Below are 27,323 nucleotides of genomic sequence, written 5' to 3'. Positions count from 1 at the left end.
CAGGTGCAAGAGGAAGGGAACTCATCTAACTACAGTTTTTCTCTTGTTTAGGTTTTTTAAAACATACAACTGCATTGCAATAAGTGTGTGAATGACACTGCTAAGTAGAAATATAATTACTGAGCTACTGTATAATACTTCTTTTGCTGATGAAGCTAACTGACAAGTTTGACATTCCCCAGGGTACAATCCGGATCATAGGAGAGCTGTGCCCCATTAATTCTCCAGTGTGGTGTATGCTATGCACTCCTTTGTTGTGTGAGCTTCACCTCTGCCCACTCTTGAAGTACATGTCAAGCAACACCTGCATATCCCTAGTACCAGCCTTGCACCCCAGAAATGTACCACCTTATACTGCTCAGTTACTTACTGAGCAATACAAGTGCATAAGGTCCATCATTTTAACAAAGAAAATTATTATGCCTCCAGCCTTTGTTACCTGAGTAGCCCCAAGCCCTTCTGCCAAAAGCACACTGGATTAGATAAAACATTAAAATAAGTTTATTAACTACAAATAGATTTTAAGTGATTATAAGTGATGTAGACATAGAAGATCAGAATTGGTTACAAAAAGAAATTAAAGATAAAAACCGTAAGCTGTTTCCTGAACTTTACCAAGACTAAATTTGAAACAAACAGCTTTTCTCACCACTCGCAATGTTGCACGCAGTTCACAGTTCTTAGTACACAGGCTGGGGTCCCTTCCCAGGCTGAGACTAATTTTTCCCAGTTCCAAGTCCTTCAAGCAATCTTGTTTCTGTAGAGGTGCAGGAGAAGAGAGTTGGCCGGGCCCTTTTTATATCCTGACCCTTTTTTACTGATAAAGTCCTTGCTGTTTCATGGGGTCCGGATGCCCCATTGCTAGAGCCGTGCAAATCTGTGGATATCTGCAGCTCATTTTTGCAAATCACGGATTGGATGAGGATACAAAATTTATATCTAAAGCCCTGCGGGTATCTGCAGATAATTTGGGGACTGCAGATTTGATGCAGATAAAAAATTTAGTATCTGCGTAGAGCTCTATCCATTACCTATATGAGCTGCACTCGGTCCTTCATATGAATTGGAAATCCTTGCTTGCACCTTCTGTATACCTGCAGCTTGAGGTGTTTCTGGGGATGATATGCCAGTCCTTTGTTATTTCTCAAGAGCGAGTCTGTGGGCGTTCCCCAGACTCACAGCATGTTTCAGTAACAAACATGTGGCAAATCTCATAACTCCATATACAGTGCTGATGCACACATTTTAAACAGGGCAGTCATATTCAGCAGACTATGACTTCTCCAAGGATACCTCGCAAGACATACTTTGTACAAGATTTATCATAATTTTGTAAAAGTGGTGAGCATTATAGTGTAGACTGTCATGACAGATTAGTTTGGGATACTACAAAATTACACCAAGTGACACAGACTGATTGGCTTGTCACTGTCACACCAGTACCAGAATGCAATAAACACAATATGCTGATTTTTCTGTACAATAAATATGTTCTGTGCAAAGGTCATTGCTTGTCCATGATTGAACTGAGAGGAATGAACATTTGGAGCTATATTAGATGCACAATTTGTGGAATGATTTGATGTAATTGACTGTATGCTGAATTTATGTTTCCAAATCATCACTGTGTGTATGGGTTTGCTTTCCAGTGATTAGCTTCCTAAATTAATGTATGTAAGGAACTTTCTGGTGTGTTTTTTACTGTCAGGGGCTTTGGGAAAGATTTCTTCATTAAAACTCCATATTTTTAGGCTAAATTCCTCTGAGAAGCTTATTTCTTCATAAATTGTATATTTGAGACAGGTTACACAGCATCTATTAAAAACGCAAGCAGTATTTTTCTTTGAAAGCTGGCTCAAAGCAGTTTGTATAAAAATTCACTATCTTTAGGTGTTCAACCATTTTATTAAACAAGAAGATAAACCTCCTTAGGCTTTATTGGCAGAAACTATGGTCTTTATTTTGTTGCACTTCTAATGGCTGGTAGTCTGTACAGACCTGACTCTACACTATTGCTTTTAACATGTGTCATTAAAGAGATTGTGAAGTGTTTAGTCTAAAGTATGTGCAGCATACTCACAGACACTGTTATGACAGATACAAAAGAGGAATAACTTCACACAGTTGAAATTGCCAGGAAAGTACTATCAATTGAATTAGATGTTTTCGAGGATTCTTAGTTTATTCAGTGAAACACTTCCATCAAGTAAACGCTGCATGTTTTAAAGCTGAACTGTTGGTTCATAGTATGAAGTGACTGAAAACTCTGTTAGCCTTAAATCTGAACTCTTCTGCATTTTTGATGGTTATAAAAGTATCTTATTCAAGTATAGTTAATTATAACTATGTATTACACATGCAGGATGAGGTTTGCTTGATGAGCCATCCACTTCAGTCTAGAGTAAAGCCTATCTTTAAAATCCTGCCCTCTGTAGTCTAAGCTACATTTTCTTTAACTGGAGTAACTATACTTCTGCCAAACACTCATTAAGAGTGGACGGTAAATTGACAGAAGCTTGAACTTGAATTCTGGTCAACATACTGTTTTTCTTTGTTTGTTTTACCACAGTAATAGTGCCTTTTCTGTTTTGTTCCTCAGCCTCTGACTATGGACTGTTCTTGTCAGATGAAGATCCTCGGAAAGGTATTTGGTTGGAAGCTGGAAGAACACTGGATTATTATATGCTGCGAAGCGGGGTAAGGCAAAATTCTGTCATCTTTTTTTCACCAACAGATTTAGAGACAGTCATACAGTACAAAGAACTTTAGTCCTTGAAAAACATTTGGATGCAAGGACAAACCATTTGTTATCCTACAAGTGTCAGATTTGGCAACCACAGTAGAACAGAATACCCAGCTCAAAGAATGAAAAATACCCACTGATTTTCCGAGCAAGACACAAATGTTGGTCATTTTGCATCCAAGCGTATAGATTGGTACGGTACCAAGAGGTGGTTCAGCGTTTTCATTCCAAAGAAGGCATTCTCCTTACTTTGTTAGGGGTGAGTGTGAAGCAGAAATGGGCTGATATTTTTAATAGGATTTGAACTCCTGGGTGAGAGTCTGTGCCGAGCCTTTGAGAGGTGCAGAACTAGCACCTTTAAGCCACCTTTCTGCCTGCCCAATCATGGGCTGCTCTAGGGGCCATAGAGACCACAGGTGTAACTTGGACAACCTTTGGGGCCTAAGTAACAGCTGGCCAGAACTTCTGCAGTGCTGCAGCCCTACTCCTGACACACCCTTCCTGACCCTAGCTCCACCTCTACATGTACTGTATGCCAGGGCTTGTGAGGGCTCCTCAGCACCATTATGGCTGGTTTTTCACAGTACCTTGACTGGACAAATCCTCTGGGAGCAGCCAGGGCTTTTAGATCCCCTTCATGCCGCTCTGGCATGAAGACTCTGCAGCAGGTTATCGAAGGCCTGAAGAATAGGGTTTAGTAGAGTCACTTATGCAGTTTTTAAACTAAAGCAATGTTGACTGTCAATACTAGAACTAGCCCCTGGTTCAGGCAACAAACTTTTAAAGTTTGTCTAAATAGTTCTTAAAAAATAATATTTTTGTATTTGTCAAATTAAAACTTCAGTTTGCTTCAGATTTCAGTGGCTTTCTGGCTTGGAATGGTTCTGAAGCTGTGTAATTCTTCGTGTGGTTTATTCCCTAGGATATTTTGGAGTACAAAAAGAAACAGAGACCTCAGAAAATACGAATGCTGGATGGGGCAGTGAAAACAGTTATGGTGGATGATTCTAAAACTGTTGGTGAATTGCTGGTTACCATTTGCAGCAGGATAGGTGAGATTTCTTGGTCTGAATCTCTAAGAGAATATGATTTTTTTCCCCGATGTTTTTTACTTTGGGTTTCAGGATTCTGTGCATGTTATATACAGCGATTTATCAACATCAGGCTTGTTATGCCTGTTTGAAAATAGGTAGTGTTCAGCATCAGTTACACTGTATTACAATACTCAGAATGGCTTTTTTCCCATTCTATAAAGCGGTTGCATCTGCCCTCCTGTCCTGTGTGACTCAGTAGGGATTTACACCTTAAATGTTTTGCTACCAGATAGCACTTACCCGTCAGAGGCGCTTATGTTTTTTGGCACCTAATGTTCTAAATATTTCAGTATTTATTTCTTCCACATACAGTTCCCTTCTGTGAGGTGGTGAAATAAAACTAGCTTTGTGTCTAACTAATGTTTAAGCAGAGATAGAAATTACTCTTCTATCTTATTGAGTGGCTAAGGCTTCTATTTATGTTAATGTGATCACTAAAGACATACAGGACTGGTTTATGCTAGTGCTGGTTTAATGCTGGTTTGAATTGAGTACTAAGTTTAAATATGAATTGCACATTGAAAAACTGCTACCATGTAGTGGTCAGTGAAGAGGTAGGTCATTTCTCCAGGTGATGTAAAGCAATAGTTTGGTGACCAGGAATGCCTTCTTGCATTTTCACCTGCTCATTTCGCAAACATGCCTAGCCATGAGGTCCCATATTGTTGTCACTTCTAGACTTCACTGTAATATTGTGTTCTGTCTGGAGTTGACCATGGAAGCCACTCAGAGCAGCTGGTGTACAGTATGGCTCCTTAGTCATCTTAGACTCTCTTTCTGTCCTAAATAGCACAACTCACGTTGTCAGTGCTTAACAAATACTGGAAACACAAGCAAGACAAAGAAATGAGAGCAACTTAAACATGTGCTAAGTGCTCTACACAGGCTCTCGGCACCGTTTCATGTGAAATTTATAGTGAGGATTAACATCTGTAAAGCCCTAAATTGCCTAGAATCCCGATGTTTCAGAGACTTTCTTTCCCAGTGCTCTGCCACATTTTCTCTGCCCGTACTTAAGGAAGAAATTGCAGGAGTCTATGACCCAGAATTCTCCATCACATGGCCTCAAGTTCAGCAACTTTATTCTGCTCAAAATCTGCTAGAGCTTGACCTGGCTATCTTTCTCAGGAGATTTAAAATTTAAGAAAGCAACTTTCTTGAGACTGATAAAAGATAAATCTGAATCAACTCTACATACACAGAGTGTATGGTTTTTTGAAGGATAATTTTCTGAGCCTGATAGAGGGATGTTGTGCTTTTAGTGCCAATTTTTGTTGGAAAGATTGACTAGGTACCATACTCAATAAATTCATATAATAATACATTTTAGCACCTGGTCTGGAGTGTGTTTGGATATTAACTTCAAATATACTTCATTTTAATCAATATTTAGAATAAATCTTTTCCTGCTGTCCTAGTATACGTTACATTTTCATATTTTGGCTGCTGGAGTTGCATGCTTATCCTGTGTTCACACTTGTAGGAATAACCAATTATGAAGAGTACTCCGTAATCCAGGAGAGCATTGAGGAGAAAAAGGAGGAGAGCACAGGTACACTTAAGAAAGACAGGACATTGTTACGAGATGAAAGAAAAATGGAGAAGTTGAAGGCGAAGCTTCATACAGATGATGATTGTGAGTACTGTAACCCGAGAGGCTGTTTGACTAGTTGGGTGTGTTTCTGGAGAACCATCATGTGGGGGGAAAGAGAATAACCCAGAAGGTAGATATTGGTTTTGGGACATTTCTCATGAGATTATCTGCTGCACTTAACCTTCCATTTACAAATCCAGGAAAACGTTATACGACTAGGTGGAGTATCATGTACTGTATGTGCCTGTGGTGTCTTATTGCTGCAGTGTTTTTTTTAATCCAGTTGAAAAGCTGTTAGCCACAGGAGGACAGTTGTTATTATGTATGTTGAAAACGAGTTCTAGATCCAGTAGTAGTGATTTCTGTGTAGTTGGTGGAGGGATTTCAGTCCGACAGTGGTCTCACTACATTCTACTGAGGAAGGTTATTTGTTCAACTGCTCATGCCATCTCATTCGTCTGATCCGTTGCCCTTGCGCTGAAGGTCAATGAAATGTTGTTTTGCCTCTATCTGTATGTCAAATATAAAGGGTACATTCCAGGAAAGCAAAACATTGCTTGCCTTGTTACATGCCTTTGAATAGTCATCAGTGTAGAATGCTCACAATACAGCAAAACAAAACAGCTTTTAAGTGGCACACTATCTGCATTCCATCTTGTGTAAAGGCTCTTCCTTTTAGTTCCTCATTTTTGGCATGTGTTTTGCCCCTGTTGTTTGCATCACAGGCCAATGTTTTAAAACAATATGAAATTAAGAATAAGAAGCTCTGGGGACAAAATGTATTTGTATGTCCATAGTTGATTCAGTTTTATCCCACTGCTTGGAAGACAAGTGAAACTCATGTGTAAGCTACAACTGTCTTTGCATTGGCTTCCAGTAATTTTAATAAATTATGCTACAACAAATTCCTGCTGAATTCTAACTAAAATTCACATTATTCATTTGCTGATATTTTGGACTGTAATATCAATTGCAACCTCCATAGCATCAGCTGAGAAGTGGAGCAGATTCATTCATACGATGGGCGCTCATTCCGGATGCCCCATCTGTTTAGCGATGGGCGCTCATCTGTTTAGCTTGAAAGAAAATTTACAAAACCTCACAGTATCTTGTCACTTTAACACTGTGCACATTTCGTCTAGCTAACTTTTGTTTCTGTAACATGCATTACTGTAGTTTCACGTGCAAATATTGTCTCAGATAGGCAGATCACACATGAATGTCAACGTATGTAAATGTGTACGTAGAGCACACTTTGCATCGTGGTTTAAGGCAGTGGCTCTCAACCAGAGGCCTGGGGCCTCCTGGGGGCCACGAGCAGGTTTTAGGGGGTCCGACAAGCAGGACCAGTGTTAGACTCACACTGGGGCACAGGTCAGAAAGCTGAAGCCCCTCTGCATAGGGCTGAAACCTGGGACCCTGAGCCCTGCCACCTGGGGCTAAAACAGAAGCCTGAGCAACTTAGCTTTGCGGAGCCCCCTATGACGTGGGGCCCTAGGCAGTTGCCTGACTTACTACCCCTTAACACTGGCCCTGGCTTTTGTATGCCGAAAACCGGTTGTGGCATAGGTGGGCCATGGAGTTTTTATAGCGCATTGCGGGGGAGGCCTCAGAAAGAAAAAGGTTGAGAACCCGTGGTTTAGGGTAATTTTTGCAAGATAAAATATAAATTTGCGATATTATAAGGGGGTTGTGTTTCTGTTCCAGTAAACTGGCTAGATCATAGTCGAACATTCAGAGAACAAGGAGTTGATGAAAATGAAACACTGCTGCTGAGGCGAAAATTCTTTTATTCAGACCAGAATGTAGATTCAAGAGATCCTGTTCAGCTGAACTTGCTTTATGTTCAGGTATAGTACGTATAGCAGAGAAACTTCTTCTATCCTACTGAGGAATTCTGTGTGGTATTGTTATAACTAATACTGTAATTGCTTGTGTGTTTAGCTGTCACATGCTCTTATTTCTTTACCATCCCACCCCTGTATTTGAATTGGAACTTAGCAAAGTTCTGTATCTCTTTCATGAGCCTCATTTCTGGAGTTGGGAGTAGGTTTTGATGTCTGGCTTGCAGGACCAAATTTTTTTCTCGCTTACCTTTTGCAGCCCCACCCCCAATTGTGTGAAGAGGGGGGTTGCAGCATTTGAAGACTATGGGTTTGTCTGTTAACTGAGGGCAGTCTGCCTCAGGAAAAATATTAATGATGGGATAATTCTGAAAAAATGCTGCTTGACTTTTCCAGACTGGTTGAGTTGTTGGCAGCTGAAAAAATGATTTACTGTTAAAATAAGCAAATTGGATGTGTAGGCCATCGTAAAAATGGCATTTGGAGTTACTTTGTGTCTTGGTGTGCATTTTCATGCTAGAACCACGCTTCTCATTTTCAATGGCCTTGTTTATAATGACTCAACTGACCATATTGAGGTGGGAAATGCATTTATGTATTGTTTGGGAAAGAGACCAGAGCACCTGCTCTCATTATAAAAGTGGGTTTCCATTTTTTGCCCTTAATTTTCATGATCATTGAAGTTCTCTTAACTGCCATGTCTTAAAGCTGAACTCTCTTTGGCTTTCACAGGGGCATTGGGGCTACCAGAAAAAGGCAAAAAATATATGAGCCAGATGGGTAAACTCTGCAGAGGGAATAGTTAGCTAAATTCTTAAAGCACCCCTGCTTTTAAATTCTACTCGTTTTACTGCTAACATATAAAAATCTTGTCTAAAATCGACAAGTTGGTTCTAACAAAACATATTGTTGTAATGCATCAGTAGTACGAACACAATGGTTTAACACTGCTGTTCAAGTACAAGTTTTTTCCAAACATCCTAAATGTGCACCTTAAGCAAATGTGTAAAAAATCACTTCCTAGGAATTAATTATGTGGTATGGAGATTAAGTAATAGGTCAGTCCTCCTGAATCTGGTCCAGGTCCATGATTACTGAAAGTTTGTCATCAGATGACTGTTCAGGCTGAGAGAGAGAAGAGTTCTTCTTCAATGGTTGGTCCCTGTCTGTATTCCATTTTGGGGATACACATGCTGTCCATGCCCCTGGAGTTGGAGAATTTTGGTCCGTGCATGTGCCTCCAACCAAGGAGAGAAAAGGCGGAGCAGGCCAACTGTCTCTCTAGTTATTTCTTACCACCTCATGGCCTGGGTTGGAACCTCCAGTGTTCGGAGCTCTCCTTCGGGTTCTTCGTTCTTTAAATATTAAACATTGCCTTCATGCTTTTTGCATATAGTTATTTCCACAGTTTGCAGTTTTAATAGTTATATCTTTTAGGAAATTTCTTATAGTTAGATAGAATCTCCACCTGGTGGACTCCTCCCCCACCCAGATACTCCATTAGAGTTTTCAGATTACACCAGGAACTCTTGGCTTCAAGGTTTGTGTGTCCTGCCTCCATTCCTCCTTGGTCACCGACAACCATATGCAGTGCCTGTAATGTTTTGGTAAGATGCATATCACGGCTAGGTGTAATATCTGCTGCTCTTTCCCTAGCTGTACCCATGAAGCATGGGAACTTCGGCTTAGAAAATGCCTCATAGAGAAGGCCATGAGGCCACAGTTGACTTAGGACAGGGGGCACCTGTTGTACATCAACCTAAATCTACACGGAGTACACCTCCCATCACGAGGTCCTACGCTGCTACTGTGGAGTCTGTACCCACAGACCCCTTATTGGGGTCTCATCGGGAAGGCAGAGAACACTCATAAAACAAAAGAATAGGTCTCCTCCTAAGTCATCTATGAAATCGTCAATCCTTAGAGGTTGAACAGACCTACGCTGTCAACCTCTAAGGACTTGGGACATGCAAAGTCCCAGGGCCAGGAGTCTAACATCCATAAAGGAAGGGCTTCTTTGGTACCAGACCCTGTTTCAGTGACACCCATTCCACAGTACAATCGAAGTCTCTGGGTCCGTCAGTTCCAGTGCAATCAAAGCTGGCACCACCAATGGTAGCAACACGAAGTCTCCCTCTTCTGACCAGTTCAGTACAAGTGGCTCAGATCCCTCACACTCCAAGGAAGTCAGAGACTTACACTGCACCAGAGAATGTCTTTGCTCTTTCCCCATCATCAGAACCTTCCCTAGTGAGAGAGATGGTGATTCCACCAGTTGATGTTACCTTAGACTAGTGGTTTTCAACCTGTGGTCCGTGTAGACAGACTATATCTAAGCGGTCGGAGAAACAGTCTTGGTGTTCCAGTACCTTTTGCAACCACTAAATTTACACACATGACAAGAAAGGAAAATTCAGGTGGCCATCATCCATCACTGTTCATACATTTGCAATCAGTATTTTCCATGTTAATTATATAGATAACTTTCCTTTCTATTACAGCATGGTAAATTGTATATGAATCATATGAAATATTTAGGCAAGAGGTTCAGTTTTGCAAACTGGGGCAGCTCTCTTGGCCTCAGTGGAACTGTGCAGATTTACACCAGAGGAGGACCTGGCCCTTTGCTTATTTTGTTAGTTATAAACATATCCACAATGGAATAACAGATGCATTCCGACAGGATTTCCTTGCTTGCTGCTTGATTCTTGGCTTGTGTTCTGACTGTTCAGGAATTTCAAAGACACTGTAACTGCTTCTGATGTGCCTGATATGTCTCTACTTACCTTTATAGGCTCGAGATGACATTCTGAATGGCTCCCATCCGGTCTCCTTCGAGAAGGCTTGCGAGTTTGGAGGCTTTCAAGCACAAATCCAGTTTGGACCTCATGTAGAGCACAAACACAAGCCTGGATTTTTAGAGTAAACCATTTTTGCTAATTTCTAAATCTGTGTGTCATTCTGTCCATGCAGCAATGCATAAAACAGTGGGTGTGTTCTGTGTTTCTGTCCTCTTAGACTGATCCTTGATGATCAGTCAGTGCCGTTTCTTAAATCGTGACCTTATTGAGCTTTATATTTAATTTAAGGTATTCAAGAGAATCTCTTAAAAATGATGGTGTGCTTTGGAACATACAATGCTTCAACTTTGATTGACAAGAACTCTTAATTATTGCAACGGTTCCCTAAAGCAACTGTTCCATGATGCTCAGTTATGCAGACAAATCACAGAAGCAAATATCCTTCAGTTCCAATTAATCTGAGTAATCAGACTTCCTGTGTACCATCTGTATTTAGTCTCACTACTGATTGGTCGATGACCTTTTACTTAAAGAGCTACTGATGTCTCAGAAAACACTATATGTAATAGACTGAATTTATTCCTGGTCCTCATTAGTTTTTACTGAGACTGGTTACGTAACAATTACATAACAGCATCTTGATTTCTTCAGGGTTTGACCATTGTCTGTGTATTCCCCTCCTGATGTGATATAGTGGGATGCTGTAGAAGCGCTAAGATAATACTAAACGAAGCTTATGACACCTGGATCTAGTGTTCACAGCAGTTGTTCCTTTTTAAAGGCATTATTCCTTTTTTTTTTAATTATTATTTTAAGAAATTAGTTTTCCCATCACAGCAGGATTTCCCATATTAGAGCTCATTTAACTTCTCTCACACTGCTGTGCTATGTCAACAGAGTTCAGCTGCTGATAACCTTTTCAGGTTTAGTCTTTCCTGGTTAATTCCAAAGAATAAAATAATTGTCATACCCAGCAGCTCTCTGTGTGTCGGACATAAACTGCAGAATGTAGATTTCCACTGTGTGGGCTGTGGCAGACATATGTAACTCACTATACTACAAAATCCATTGCAGTATAAGGACTAGGTTTACTTGGTCCTGCCTCAGCACAGTGGGCTGAACTTGATGACCTCTCGAGGTCCCTGCACCAACCCTGTGTTTCTAGGATTGTATGATTCTATCTTTGACAAACAATATATAAATAATTGAATTTCGTATCTTAGGAGAGAGAGGAGAGTTTTCCTCTAGTGAAGTACACATACAGCTCAACTTAAAAAGAGCCTGTTGTCTCTAGGGTTTTTTCTTAGAAATTATTTTATTTTAATTAGCCATAATTCAGTCAGACTAGTGAGACATTTTATGTGACGCTGATACCAACAGTATATATCCATTGTGCAGGCGCATGCCAATTCTTGCATGTACCTTTCATTAGCCTTTTTGTAAAATTCATTTAATGTTCCTTGATCAGCTTTTCCAGATGTTCTTATTTTTTCTGTTGAAATATATTGATATGTTTAATCTAAGTCTGAAAGAGTTTCAGTTGCATGTAAGTTGCACATTACAACTCAACTGAAATACGGTTGAGCAGTGTTCATTGACTAAACAATGTGACCTCAATACAGAACGGGCTTCTATAAGAGATTCCATCTGCTTATACAAAAACAAATAAAGCAAATAAGGTTGATTACTTTTCAGCATTTTTCCAAAACAGATTGCTTTAGTTTACCATATTTACAGTATGTTTATAGGGAAAGCTCCTTGATATTATCCTTTTTTGTCATTGATAAATGATTCTTGGCAAATAAAGATTATTGCCTGCATTTTGTTAACACTTAGATACTGGTTGTTGGAATTTCCTTACAGAACATGCCAAAATAAATATCCATTAGTATTAACTGTGAAAGTTCCTGGTTGATCAAATCTTAAATAGCTGGATGAAGAAATATTTAAGTTTTGCATGGCACCTACTCGGGCAGGCTGTGCTTTTAGATTGAGAAAATTGCTATTCGAGAGGTCTTAAAGAAGCCTTTTTTCATTGGTATGCAAATAAGAGAGGAGTATTAAGTAGCTAAACTGCCCACGCAGATTTCTGGTCTCCAAGCAAGACCAGTAACCAATCACATAGCTCCTTTAATCCAAGCTATTTTGTAACAAGCAATAACTACCCCTTTGTGATGTTTTCTTTCTTAATGAACATTAGAAAAATGTTCTGGATTCTCATGACAAATATCAAACTTTGGCAGCATGTGTTTAAGATTTTAAGCAAGTGACAGAGCAAACTTGTAGAGGACTAAATTACTTAAACGCTGCTTGCTGTATGTTGGACTGAATGAATAGTTCAACAGACGAGCAATTAAAGAGATTTCACCGTACTAGGGGTGTGATATTTAGGTGGTTTTGTGAGCACAATTAAACGAACTGCTAAGTAAGATTCAATTATAGTGTCACAGCATAGATGAACAAATACGTATTTTCTTCAGAAGTAGGATTAAAATAATTTTAAACAGTGAGTATATCTATACTGCAGTGTAAGCCCAGAGTTAGTAGAACTCAAGTCAGTAGACCCTGGGTTTGTTAATTTAGGGCGTGAGCCCCTTCGCTCATTTGTAACCCTGGGTTAAGAATTGTTGAAATCTGAGGCCCAACTTGCAGCTCCAGCATCTACACTGCATTATGCATTGGTCCCACCACCAATATGCCAGACTTAGAATCATAGAATATTAGGGTTGGAAAAGACCTCGGGAGGCCATCTAGTCCAACCCACTGCTCAACGCGGGACCAACCCCAACTAAATCATCCCAGACAGGGCTTTGTCAAGTGGGGTCTTAAAAACCTCTAAGGATGGAGATTCCACCACCTCCCTAGGTAACCCATTCCTTTGCTTCACTACCCTCCTAGTGAAACAGTGTTTCCTAATATCCAACTTAGACCTTTCCCACTGCAACTGGAGACCATCTGCCACCACTAAAAACAGCCTAGCTCCATCCTCTTTGGAATCCCCTTTAGGTAGTTGAAGACTGCTATCAAATCCCCCCTCACTCGTCTCTTCTGCAGACTAAATAAGCCCAGTTCCCTCAGCCTCTCCTCATAAGTCATGTGCCCCAGCCCCCTAATCATTTTCATTGCCCTCTGCTGGACTCTCTCCAATTTGTCCAAATCCTTTCTGTCCTGGGGGGCCAAAACTGGGCGCAGTACTCCAGATGTGGCCTCACCAGTGCCGAATAGTGGGGAATAATCACATTCCTTGATCTGTTGGCAATGCTCCTACTAATGCAGCCCAATATGCCGTTAGCCTTCTTGGCAACGAGGGCACACTGTTGACTCATATCCAGCTTCTCGTCCCTTGTAATTCCCAGGTCCTTTTCTGCAGAACTGCCACTTAACCAGTCGGACCCCAGCCTGTAGCAGTGCATGGGATTCTTCCGTCCTAAGTGCAGGACTCTGCACTTGTCCTTGTTGAACTTCATCAGATTTCTTTTGGCCCAATCGTCCAATTTGTCTAGGTCACTCTGGACCCTATCCCTACCCTCCAGTGTATCTACCTCCCCCCCCCCGCCCACACACACAGCTTACTGTCATCCGTGAGCTTGCTGAGGGTGCAATCCATCCCATCATCCAGACCATTAATGACTTCCTAAAATGAGTCCACTCTAGCCCTTTGTGATGCAGTGTAGGAAAATTTGACTTTCCACCAAAGTTGACTGTCCAGAGGACAAAGAAAGTCAGCCCATGGCATTGTGGGATACATTTGGCAGACTCCCAGAGCACGAGTACAATGGGGCTATGTCTACACTGCAAAGCACTATGGCTTGAACACTGGGTCCCAGCTTGACTCAGGTTCAGACCCTCAATCCCTTTGGGGTCTTGGTATTCTGGGTCCGAGTCCTGGTTAGCATAATTTGTGTGTAGATGGAAGGTGGGGTTTGGCTGGAGCCTGCGTTTGAACCCTGGACTTACTTGCAGTGTAGACATAGCTAGTATTACAATAAGTCCTTCTTTCCATCCATGATATCACTACTTGTGTAGTGCACTATAAATACAAAGCCCTACAAGATAATGATTCCAAAGACTAATTTAAATGACTGGTAGCAATTAATAATAATTGCTTGGCGCTTACTGGGTGACTTGCCACTTCACTTTCTTGTGTGTAACTGAGACCCTGGAGTGAGAATGGGAAGAGGAGTGCGTAAGAGGAAGGAGATACCTCTGAAGAATCATGGTCAGTGGCTGCCCTTAGACTGACATCTGCTCCAAAGTGGGCTGAGATTTTTGTGATTTGAGAGCCTTTTAAAGCTAAATTACACCTTGGGGACTGAACACATTTAATTCACTTCATGTTTCGAGACCTTAAGTGCCACAGAAATTAAAACTGGTTATTTGTTACTTTGTTTTCGGGATACTACTGATATTAAGCATCCACTGAACTGCTTTTGTGGATAACATTTTATTCTTCCAACACTTGGAAAGACGGGGAGAAATAGGTATTAGTGCACACATTAATAAATTGTAGTGCTACTAGAAAGCAGAGGTAGTGACTGAACTGCAGATGTATAGTTGGCTTGTGCTTTGATTTCTTTCCCTAAAGTAAAATAAAGTCAGTGTTTAACATCTGTATATGAACCCTTTTGAGCAATATTTCAAAATGTTGAAATGTATCAGAAGGTTTAGTGAAGGAAAGAATCCCAGTTATTTACTTTGTCAGCCAGAAAAATATGAATTATCATCACATAAGGATGTAGCTGAAATGGCTATTTTTAATGCCAGTTCATATCCTTAATCTCACCTCTGATATTTAGTTAGTCATGGTCTTCTTTCATCATATGGTATTTTATGCCTGTTTTAGGAGCCAAAGGGGCTTACTGTTGGCAAAGAGGTAACGGGAAGCAAAGCCATTGTTTAACTATAGTATTTTTTTTCCAGTCTGAAAGAATTCCTGCCTAAAGAATACATCAAACAAAGAGGAGCTGAAAAGAAAATATTTCAGGTAATTATGAAACTGAAAAACGTAATAGTTTCTTGTCTTTGTAAGTGTAATAAGAGTTTGGTTTCCCAGCTCTGTAGTCTGTGCATGTCCTCTGCTTACGTAATAAATTCTCACTAACTCAAGTGTAAAGATGCTGACAACCTCTCTTTTCTTCCATTGGAAGATTTATTATCCTTTTGTTGTTGTTCTTGAAGGTTATTCTCTTTTCAGTGCATGTTCAAAGTTCCTTAGACCTTTTTCTCAATTATGTGGAACCATGAAGATGTGCATTAGCACTGAAATAGAAGCACACTTAAGGAGGTCAGTTTAATTTTATCCCTAGAACTTCTCATGCCTTCATAGCTCAAGCGTGAGCTTCAGGCATTGTGTACGACAGAGTTCTGTTGGCAAATGCTTGAATTCAGAGAGGTGGCTGGGAAGGATCAAATTGGAAATGACTGAAATGATCAAATACACAACATGCTAAAACTGCGGGAAATGTTTTATAGGATCTTGCACTGATGTGTCAGCAATTTTATCTAGTTTGGAAAATTCTGAAGTTAGCGGCTGATGTATGGTTATTCACATCAAGAAAGAAAATGGCAGTGACATATGATCTCAGCATGGAACATAATTTTAATTATGCACTGCTAGAATTTGTCAAGTGCTATCCTCTTTATCCCTCGCACTCCCAGTCAAAGAATTCTTTAACTCATGAATTTGTTATAGGTGGAATTACTACTGCCACCTATAGTTGTGGTTGCCCAACCCTTTTCCAGGCTGGATGTCAGCCACAGACTGAATTTTTTTGCAATATTTCAGCAAAAATGGCTCAGCCATTTCTGAGGATGAGATTAGGGGGAAATATGTTGTTTTGTCCATGTTGAAAAGAATTGTTACAACAGATTTGTTGAGACGCTGTAGCACCTACATACTTAGGAAGACGGACTTGAAATTTGGCAGGGGGTTTTCTTGTTGTTAGGGTTGTGTCATTTGCCATCACTGTGACAAGCAGTCCCAATTTGGCCAAGTTATAGGCTTCAGAAGAATTTCTTTTTGAATGTTTTCAAGAGGCTTGTTGGAGTGAGTTTGGCAGCTAAATTATCCAAATATTCCATCTGCACTGAGTGTGCTCCAGCCTCTGAGAGTTCCTGTGTGTGCCAACTGGTCTATACATACACAGTCCCAACAATGCCAACTGACAATGCTCCATCTTGGGGATACAGTGGCTTCTTCCAGCTACCACAGGCCATTGTGATGCTGGTCACCAGATCAGAGAACAGGGAGGCAGTTCCCTATGTTCCTGATTCTCCCTCTGGTGGCACCCAGTCAGAATAGAAGAGGACAAAGAAGAGAAAGAAACAGACTCATGGAAATGCAGAAGGAGATAACAGAAGGTGTGGGCAAGGCACAAAGGGAATATATTAAGTTAAGGGAAGGCAGAGGCTGGGAGCAGGGGATGGATTGCGAGACGGGCTAGGGTGAGGAGCTGAAAGGGAGAGGGCCAAGAGAAAGAGGAGTGTGGGAGATTAGGATTGGGTGAGCAAAGGGACTGGGCCAAGAAGCTCTCGAGGAGTAACAGTGACTCCTCGGGGTACTACTAGGGTAGTAATAGACCAGTAAGCCTTCCTTCAGTGTCAGGTAACTTGGTTTAAATGATAGTTTAAAAAAGAGTTCAAAACCTAGATGAACATGATATCAGTGGGATGAACCAGTTTGGCTTCTGTATGGAACTCAATATTGGAACTCCTTGAGCATGTCAACAAAGTATTGGATAAAGCGGAACCAGCTAACATTAAAGTTGTATTCATCTCCAATGGCAATATCTCAAAAAGGATACAACTGAGAGAGAGGGGTTCAGAGGCAAATATCAAAATGATTATGGAGGTGGAAAAACCCTGTAAAGAGAGAAATGATTGGGCCTCTTTACCTTAGGAAGGAGTGGGGAAAAAAAAAAAAAGATATACAAAATAATGGATAGTATAGTGAAGGTAAATCAATGAAAATGAGAGGTGTCAAATTTATAACTAATAGAAGGAATTGCTGTGTTGCACAGCTATCATGTGGCTTTGAATTTCACAGCCTATCATGGGCTAAGCGTAGCAAGATTTTTCAAAGATTGGTCATTTGTGTGGATGCTGGGAATCTCCAGAATAGCTTTATGTAAGGTCTGAAAAATTTTTGAAGGGATATTAAACTCCCATGATTTGAGGGATAAACATAACTGATGATGATTAGGCAGAAACTTGCCCTTTGGGCAGCTTGTTCCATAATTCTTTGTGTCAGAAAATTTGAATATATAACCTTGCTAACATTTCTGCCCAGCAATATTTTGATTTAATTAGTTTCACAATTAAAAAGCAGCCCCGATCAGTTAAAAGCTGGCACACATCACTTTCAGTTCCTTTCATAGTTTCCAGTGGGCATCATTTCTATTCAGTTTAAGTTATACAAAGTAAAACTGAGCTCTTGTTCTAGGAACACAAGAATTGTGGAGAGATGACTGAAATTGAAGCCAAAGTGAAGTATGTTAAGCTAGCACGCTCCCTCAGGACATATGGAGTGTCCTTCTTTCTTGTTAAGGTAAGTTCAGATTATGCTGGCAACAGATGTGCTTGATTATGTATTACCCCAGACCACTTTCTGAAAGCAGAGTTTGCATATCCAAGGTTTAAGCCTGCAGGACAGCCTTTTCCACTAAAAAGAGTGCTCACTGAATTGTATTGTGGTAGCATCAGGGCCCCATTATGCTAGATTCAATTGGCCCCATTATGCTAGATTCAGTTGGCAGGGTCAAAGGCAGCCTTTCTCAGGCTTGACTTGTTTTAATTGACCTACCAAAATATTTTCTCATCAAAACATTTAGAAAAACACCACAAGTCTGCTTTTCCCAGCTTGGGGGTTTACCTGAATGTGCATATTGAAATCTCTGCATTTTACAAGAACCATGTTCTCAATTGTGCAGTTATTTTATCTTACACTTCATACAGCTATCAGCTTAAGGACTTGAATTTTCTGCATTTAAAGTCACAATAATATTATAATTGGGAGAAGATGACTAAATCATGACTTGGCAGATATAGAATTGTTTTGCTGCTGCTAAACAAGACTTGAATCATTGCTTGATCAGTGTTCTCACAATAAGGTGGTCCAGGTAAGAAGAGAACTGCAGTCTAGATTTTCCATCCTTCCTTCCCAAATTAGGATCCTAAATCCATCAAGTGGCCTGATTTTCTGAAGTGCTGAGCACCCACAAATTCCACTGAAGTTGATGGAACATTCGGGTGCTCTGCCGAAAGTATAATGGATGATGACTTTCTAAAAGCGTGACATCATTAATTAGCTTTTGCTCCTTTAAGTAGAAGTGACACTGTCGTATTAGGCACCTTTTTATGGAGACCTATTAAAGTAGAATCTCATATCTGAGGCTGTTGTTTTCAGACATCATAAGCCAGTATTAATTTTATCCACTGGAGAGAATATATGGTGTGCATTTGGCATCTTCCCAGGGATACCTATTACATGCTTATTTGATTTTGCTCTCTATATGTATTTATTCCATTTTCATAAATTTGTTTTCTTTTCTTGCAAAAACCTAAATACTTCATTACTGTTCAGTGCATTAAATTATTTTGCAAGTGACTTAAGTGGCTTCCAATATAGTGATTTATGAATGAAGAACTAAATGCTTCTTCACGATCGTAAGTAATGAAATTTAATTTGGGCATAAATTTTAAAAGAAAAAAATGCTGGAATTATTTAGAAAGCACAATAAGCTAGTGGTGGTTTCACACTGGTTTCATCAGCTGATCATGGAGTTGTATGTTAGAAGCTATCATGAAAATATCTGCAATTTTCAGTAACTGAAATATTAAAACTGTACAAACATGCACATTTACAACAAGCAATCAAGTTGAGAATTCAGTCCGATTTTTCAGCGATGACTAACTGGATCATTGGGCTGAAGATAGAAATACTTACCCTTGCATTTTCGTGGATGCATGTTTGACTCCATGATTTTACTTGTAGCTTGAAGCAAATAGTGACTGAATCATTCTGTAACTATGGCATAGAACTTCAGTCTGAAAGAAGTGTGTGAGAAGACGGTGGAATAATTTGAAGTCCAGGTCTGATACCGAACAAAGGACGTGGGACATAAATAGGAGCTGATTCTCTGTAGCCCACGACATAAAATAAATTCAGGGGGAGCAGAACATATGGACTCATTTGCATTTCATGATAGAGTTTTTTTGTTGCACGGTAAATTGGTTTCTGGTCCTTGCTCTATGGACTTGAAGTGCTGGAGAGGTGTATACTCAGCCCTTGAGAGATAGCACCTGTCAGCTTAGAGAGCCCCCCTCATAGCGATGCTGACATGGGTGAAGTTGTTTAAATGGTTAGTAAAACAAACGTTTTAGAGCTATGATGTATAATAAATGGAGCTGACTTTGCCTCCTGTAAACCTCAGAATCCTTAATCTGTGTTGCTCCCTGCTAAATCTTCATTCTCTTCATAAAACACTACCAGAAATTCTGCCGAGAGAAGGCTTTGGAGGCTAATTTACAGTCTATTGCCTAACATGCTGCTTAGTTTATCTGGGTGGGAGTTGGCCATTGAACCAAGTATCAGGGGGCAGCCGGTTTAGTCTGCATCCTCAAAAACAATGAGGAGTCCGGTGGCACCTTAAAGACTAACCGATTTATTTGGGCATAAGCTTTCATGGGTAAAAAGCCCATTTCTTCAGATGCAACTGAAGAAGTGGATTTTCTACGAACAAAAGCTTATGCCCAAATAAATTGGTTAGTCTTTAAGGTGCCACCTGTCATTGAACTGTGATGTGAGCTGTTTTCAATGTAATTTTTAAATTGAAAAGCTAGTTTACAAAAATACTACCACCAGGGTAGTTGAAAACAACTTTCAAAGACTTGGACTGTAACATGCCTTTTTTATTTGAAGGAAGGTTTCTTCTCCCCATCACAAGCGGTTACTTGTACTGAATTGCACAGTGAAGGTCAGTTGCAGTTTAATGTCTTCAAGCTGTACCAGATTAAGGGTGAAGACAGATTCTCAAGACCGGAGTAAAGCTTTGAACATGAGTAGAATTTTGGTATGAAATCTGTTGGCTCACATCTCTTTCCAAGTTATGCTAAGTGCAGTATCTGCATCCAAGAAGCAAAGTAGGATAGATGTGGACCACCTAGAAGGAAGTTGTAATGAAAAATCAAGCAATAGCTGTAGAATGTGATGTTCCATTGTTCTGTAGCTTGGATAGTCACTTCAATCAGTAAAAATGGCTGTAAGTTGCTACCAAACCACAGTGGCTGTGATAGTCACATCACACCAGTGTAAATGACTACACAAGGTGTGGGGCATTGGAGAATGAAACCATAGTCTAAAAGTCACTGGAGCTGTGTATCCTACCACTTAATTCTGGTGTGTGTTCAGAGTCGTGTGCCTTTAAGAGGATAACTCTGGACTGAGTCCCTCTGTACATTTAATTTAACCATGTTCTAGGTAAGATGAAAAAAAGACTGAACGATTGAGGCTTTGAATACAACACAGTGTTTTGAAAATGAATGAAAAAACACTTCTAGCAGTGTGTCAACATTAAATTATTCTGTGCACTTGCCATGTCCAGAGAAACTAAGTTTGGGCCTGTGAATTGTTCTCTGCAGTGCATCTAGTTTTTACTTTATGTAAGTGTAACCAGTCACGGTCATTCCCACTCTACTTCTCCTTTCCCCTCTGACATAGGCCAGTTGGTAAATGAAAACTAATCCTTGATACTTCCGCTACAGGAAAAAATGAAGGGCAAAAACAAGCTGGTTCCTCGTTTGCTAGGCATCACCAAAGACTCAGTGATGCGTGTGGATGAAAAGACCAAGGAGGTGTTGCAGGAATGGCCACTGACAACTGTGAAGCGCTGGGCTGCCTCTCCAAAAAGTTTCACTCTGGTACTCTTTCTGTATGTTGTTACACAGAGGGAGGGTTGTGTCTGTCATGGGGAAAGGAGCGTGGACTGATGCACTAAATTGATTGGCCCTATTGGGTTTAGTTTAGTTTAATTTAGTCCTGAAGAAACAACTGGGCCAATTTTCTTATGGCCAACAAACTGTCTCATGTACATAACCCGACCCTGATTATCCAAAGCACTGTTTTAAAGAGCCATCTATCTGCCTGACATCTGCTAATTTTGGTTGTGAATAATCAAGGTTTTCAGAGTGCAGTATAAAGTGACAGACAGGCTGTGAAACTAAATAGGACTGAAGAAAATGCCTTACAGTGAGAGACTTAAAGAGCTCAATTTGTTTAGCTTATCAAAAAGATGATTGAGAAATAACTTGATAATGGTGTGTAAGTACCTTCCTGGAGAGAAGATGCTGGCGCTCTTCAGTTAGTGCAGGGATTCTTAACCTTTTTCTTTCTGATTCCCCCGACATGCTATTAAAAACTCTCCAGCCCGCCTGTGCCACAACAACTGGTTTTCTGAATATAAAAGCCAGGGCTGCCATTAGGGGGTAGCAAGCAGGGCAATTGCTTGGGGCCCCATGTCACAAGGGGCCCCATGAAGATACATTGCTCAGGCTTCAGCTTCCACCCCAGTTGGCGGGGCACAGAGCCTCGAGCTTCAGCCCCATGCAGTGTGGCTTTGACTTTCTGCTCTGTGCCCCAGGCAGAAAGCCGAAGCCCCACCGCATGGCCCTGCTTGGTGGACCCCTTGAAACCTGCTCACGCACCCCACACCTCCCCCCAGGGGACCCCAGACCCTGTTTGATAACCACTGGTCTAGTGGAGAAAGACGTATTGAGACCCAATGGCTGGAAGTTGATTCAGACAAGATTAAATTAGAAATAAGACACACATTTTTAAGTAAGGGTAAGAAACCATTGGACCAAACTGCCAAGGAATGTGGTAGATTTTCTGTCTCTTGAAGTCTTCAGATCAAGACTGGATGCCTTTCTGGAAGAAAAGGTTTAGTCACATACAAGTTAATAGGTATAGTGCAAGTATAGGGTGAAATTCTGTGGCCTGTGTTACACGTAGGAGGTCAGAGTGTGTGATTTAATGATCCATTCTGGCCTTAAAATCAATAAATGTATGAAATGGATCCAATCGAAAGAGCCTTTTTTCCCTCACATAGTATTTTGTGGAGCCTTGGAATGGTTTTATCTGCTGTTCCAGCCATTAGCTATAATAAGGCATCAAAGGTAAAGGGAAATTTCAGCTGCTTTCATTTGGTTTTGGCTTTGGTGTAGACCCTGATCCTTATGTGGTAAATATGAGCTTGTTAGATTAAAAGCAAAAGAAAGTTAGAAATGTATTTCCTTATATCTCTGATTTTGGTCATCTGAATACAGCTGATGTTTATTTATTTAAATTCGTTCCCAAGGGTGAACTGCTTGTTGTACCTTTTTTTCCTCAGGATTTTGGTGAATATCAAGAAAGTTACTACTCAGTACAAACCACTGAAGGAGAACAGATTTCTCAGCTAATTGCAGGTTACATTGATATCATATTGAAGAAGGTAAAACTTTAGGATGTCAATAAAAGTACAGTAAAATTAGTAAATGCAATGTCTCGCTCACAAAAGATAGGTTACCTGATAGCAGTAGTTCACTTTCTTTTGTGACGCTAACTAGGTATAATTTTTCTTTGCTGTGACTCGCTTGTAGCAAGAACTCCTAGAAAATAGTTCCGTTTAATTACTATAAAGAAGTGTTTATGGAAGTAATACTGAAACTATTAGCCGTATTGAGGGAATGGGTTACAAGACTTAACTCAGCATGCCTGGCATTTAAATGGATACTCTTCTGGAAAGCAGCTACATGTCATATTCTCTATATCAAGAGAATAATGGCCTAAAGCTTTCTCCTTAACTGTAGAGAATAAACTATATAATTATAGTAGTTACCAAAGTTAACATTTGCCAACAAATGCCACATGATTACTAGTTGTGTTCTAAGCACTTTCTGTGGGAAACCTGTGGCATTTTAAATACTTTACTGTGTGCTTGCTGTTGACAAATTTTATTAGGATTAGACCAAACTACAACATAATCCATTATAAATATATGTTCATGCCAGAGAAATGACAGACAATTGGAAATTTCAGGAGGATTGAGGATTTTTGTTTAGGGGAACTCCAGGCCTAGAATATCAGGGGTGTTTCAATTTGGGGCTGGGGTGGATTGCCAGTATTCGTCACAACTCTTTTTCTAAGACTGGCGCAAGCCAGCATCCAGCATCATCAGTTCCAAATTTAATGAGCACTAAATATGTTCAAATTTTAGTTTAAGTAGAAACTTGCATTCTTCTTCGAGTGATTGCTCATGTCCATTCAACTTAAGTATGTGTGCTTGCCATATGCACTGGTGCCAGAGGTCTTTCCCTCAGCAGTATCCGTAGGAGACTGGCTCTGGCGCCCCCTGGAGTGGGGTGCATATGCCACAGCCCCCTTCACCCTCAGTTCCTTCTTGCCACCAGTGATGGTGCATGGAACTGTTGCTGCTTCAGCTAGCACTGTTGCTTCTTGTTCGTTCAAACTCATTTACCTCTTGTATATGATTGTATATAGTTTCCCTCTGGTTTTAGTTTCCGTATTTGTTAGTTTGAGACTTAGTAGGTCCCAAATGGGACTTCGCCTCAGGATGGGGCATGCCCCAGTCCCCAGGCTTTAAGCCCTGTTATCGTTGTAAAAGGCCCATGCCCATTAGCAATCCACATAACTGTTGTTTACGGTGCTTCGGCAAAGAACATATCAGTAATAAGTGAAGAATCTGCAAGTCCTTCAAGCCCAGGATGAAGGAGGAGTGTGACATACACTTGAGAGCACTCGTCATGGAGTCTATCCTTACCCCAGTGCCGGAGCAGTGCTCTGATTTGGCACCGAGCACCGTGACCTCGGAGTGCAGCACCCTGCCAGTACCGTCTGTGATCCGGCATCAGTCCCCTTCCATAGCTCCAGCCAAGAAGCCCAGCAAGACTGGGAGAGGAAAGTCTCCAGCTTCCCACAAAGGACAAGTCTGGGGTGGACCAAAGCCCTGTCTTGGGCACCTCTTCACCCCCTTTGGGGTCTCGGGCCACAGGTCAGGTCGAGCAGTGTAGCCGAGCCTGCTCCCCATCAGCTACCCCGGATAGCGGCAGAGGTCCTCATCAGTTCCGGGTGCTGTCCATGCCGGAGGCCCTGCAAGCTGCGCAAGACATTTTGTCCCTTCCAGTGCTGCCCACTCCGTTTCCTGCCACGGGGTAAACATGTGTTTGGACCACCACAGTCTTCACCTCTACGGCACCAGTCCCCGTCATGGGGGACATCCCGCTAGTGGTCGCCCTCTCGCAGCTGAAACGCTTCTGACCATGATAGGCAGAAGTTTTGCAGCCTCATCCAGTCTCCAGACCTTGGACAAGGGCAGAGAGGCTTGAGGCACGGCTCGCTGGTCACTGGGCGCAGATCTCTGGATGCACGCACCCCCTGGCAAGAGTTTTGGAGTCGGTACCAGGAATCTCCACGGTACCGGTACCGCTGCAGGGACAGGTTGAGGGACCGATGGTACTGTTCTCCAGACCATCACTGATTCCCCCAAGGCAGTGTCACCACCTGCGGCTACGTTTTCACGACACCAAACCCACTCTGGTTCCGAGTCCCACTCATCAAGGCGTAGATAGCCAGTCAAGGCCCGCCAGATCCAACTCCAGGAGCGACCAGTACTGATCGGGACAGAGCCACCACTCAGCCCTGCCTTGGTCGCAGGGGAGCAACTGCTCAGGCTCTAGCTCGGGTTCAGAGTGAAGTTCCCTAGCTGTGGGACAAGCTCCAATACCTACGGTGCAGATTACATCGATGGCACCACAGCCAGCCCCATGGCCTCAAACTCCATGGCCAGCACAGTGGTACCCATGGGGGTTCATTCAGCCCTCCCAGGCAGCCTGCTCAGTATTTGGACCTTTGGAGAGAGCGGCTACAGCCCCCCTCCAGTTAAAGAGGCCTCGGATGCAGGCACCCTGCAAGCACAGGAGGAAGTGGGTGAGCAAGCTACTGGACCACCTCTGGTTGCAGAGGACCCATTGGTACCGGCTTCTTCCTCGTCATCGCCAGACGAGGCTATAGTGGGGCCCCCTCCACCAGTTCTTCAGGATGATGCGAAGGCGCATCAGGAACTGTTAAAGAGGGTTGCCGCCAATCTGGGCTTCCAGGCAGAGGAGTTAGAGGAGCCCACAGATTCTCTTTGATGTTCTCTGTCCCAAAGCCCCGGCCAGGGTAGCTTTGCCCCTATATGAGGGGGGTCACAAAAATTACAAATGCCCTCTGGCAAACCCCCTCCTCACCTCCTATCTCCAAGGGGGCGGAGTGCAAGTACTTTGTGGCATCCAAGGGTCACGAGTATCTTTATACCCACCATACTCCCAATTCCATAGTGGTAGAGTCGATCAACCACAGGGAGAGACAGGGTCAACTGGGGCTACCCGTAAGAATAAAGACTCAAGGAGACTAGACTTGTTCGGGTGTAAAGTTTATTCATTGTACAATTGCAGGTGGCCAACCATCAGGTCCTGCTAGGCCGCTATGATTTTAATATGTGGCAGGCCATGACCAAGTTCAAGAGCACCCTTCCTGAGGCCTTGAGGAGGGAGTTCCAGGCGATCCTGGATGAGGGCTTGACTGCAGCCAGAGCAACTCTCCAGGCAGCAACGGACACCACTGCCCATATCATGGCATCGGCCATTTCGTTGCATAGGGCTTCTTGGCTACTCCTCTCTGGTCTTTCCCCGGCGGCTCAGCAGTCAATACAAGACCTCCCTTTCGACGAGCATGCCCTGTTCGCAGAACAGATGGACAATAAACTCCATGGCCTAAAAGATTCCCGCTCGACCCTACAAACACGGCATGTATGTCCCCAGCCCTTCCTGCAAGCGATTTAAGTCTCAGAGCCAGGGGAACTGCCCTTGCCAGGAGCCTCCCCATACAAAAATCCAGAGGCTACAAGAGGCAGCCTGGCCACCAATCCCCATATACATCCCAGTCGGGGTCGACCCATGGTAAGCAGATGGGCAAGCGCCCGTTTTGGGGGTATGCCCGAGGGCGACCTACCAGACTGTTTCCTGGATCCTTCCTCCCCTCTGTTTGCCAACTGCCTTTCTTCCTTCCTCCCTGCATGGGCATCGATAACATTGGACTGATGGGTCCTAAATACAGTGGTGCAGGGTTACACCCTTCAGTTACTTTCTACCCTTCTTATCCCTCTTCATGGACCCTTATCACGAGAGTCTTCTCGCACAAGAGGTAGAGGGTCTACTGCAGCTGGGTGTGGTGGAGGTAGTTCCTGTGGAGTAAGAGGTTCTATTCCTGATATTTTTTAATCCCCAAGGCCACCGGCGGTCTGTGGCCCATACTAGACCTGCGAGGCTTGAACCACTACTTAATGAAACTGAAGTTCCACATGGTCTCCCTGGCCTCCTCCATCCCTTCCCTGGATCTGGGAGACTAGTACACTGCCCTCAATCTGAAAGATGCGTACTTCCACATCACCATCTTTGAGGGGCACAGATGCTTCCTCCGGTTCACGGTAGGTCCCGACCACTATTAGTTCATGGTCCTTCTCTTTGGCCTAGTGACAGCACCATGGGTATTTACCAAGTGCACATCTGTGGTGGCGGCTTACCTCAGATGTCAAGGTATCCAGATTTACCTGTACCTCGATGACTGGCTTGTCAAGGGCAACTTCGGGTCCAAGGTTGACGTCGCGGTGCTGCTGGCCACATGCAGTTGCCTCGGCCTGTTGGTGAACAACAGAAAATCCATGTTAGTTCCGGTACAGAGGATAGAGTTCATCAGAGCGGTGCTCGACTCAACCTCCGCCAGGGTGTTCCTGCTGCTGGAGTGGTTCAGGGCATTGATGGACCTCATCGCAGAAGTCTCTGCATTTCCCATGACCACAGCCAGGGTTTGCCTGCGCCTCCTAGGTCACATGGCAGTGTGCACGTATGTTATGCACCATGCCAGGCTCCGGATGCAACCCCTGCAGCAATGGCTGGTGATGGTCTACTCCGAGTCCAGGGACCACCTGGAAAAGGTTGTCACCATTCCCACAACAATACTCACCTCGCTCCGATGGTGGTCCGACCATGGGAATATCCTGGAAGGAGTCCCCTTCGACAGCACTCCCCACTCAGTCGAGTTGGTCTTGGACACCTCAGATCTCAGTTGGGGGGTGCACCTCAGTGATCTCCAGACCCAGAGTACATGGTCTCTGGAAGAGATGACGTTACACATAAACGTCAAAGAGCTCC

General features: G+C 42.3%; 1 protein-coding gene across 3 annotated transcripts in view; it reads left to right on the top strand.

The window, feature by feature from the left end:
- The window catches only part of TLN2 (talin 2), a 346,170-nt gene that overhangs the window by 167,669 nt on the left and 151,178 nt on the right, over positions 1 to 27,323 (top strand). For all 3 annotated transcript variants that reach the window (XM_073303618.1, XM_073303619.1, XM_073303617.1), the window contains 9 exons: positions 2,600 to 2,697; positions 3,666 to 3,795; positions 5,321 to 5,473; positions 7,139 to 7,281; positions 10,070 to 10,197; positions 14,997 to 15,060; positions 17,518 to 17,622; positions 20,838 to 20,993; positions 22,463 to 22,564. In XM_073303618.1, coding sequence (XP_073159719.1) covers positions 2,600 to 2,697; positions 3,666 to 3,795; positions 5,321 to 5,473; positions 7,139 to 7,281; positions 10,070 to 10,197; positions 14,997 to 15,060; positions 17,518 to 17,622; positions 20,838 to 20,993; positions 22,463 to 22,564 — 1,079 coding nt within the window. The remainder of the gene's footprint in view (positions 1 to 2,599; positions 2,698 to 3,665; positions 3,796 to 5,320; positions 5,474 to 7,138; positions 7,282 to 10,069; positions 10,198 to 14,996; positions 15,061 to 17,517; positions 17,623 to 20,837; positions 20,994 to 22,462; positions 22,565 to 27,323) is intronic.

The sequence above is a fragment of the Lepidochelys kempii genome, chromosome 10 (assembly GCF_965140265.1).
Source record: "Lepidochelys kempii isolate rLepKem1 chromosome 10, rLepKem1.hap2, whole genome shotgun sequence".
Taxonomy (NCBI): Eukaryota; Metazoa; Chordata; order Testudines; family Cheloniidae; genus Lepidochelys; species Lepidochelys kempii.
Note: the sequence above shows the minus strand (reverse complement) of the source record. Positions and strands in the feature narration are given on the sequence as shown.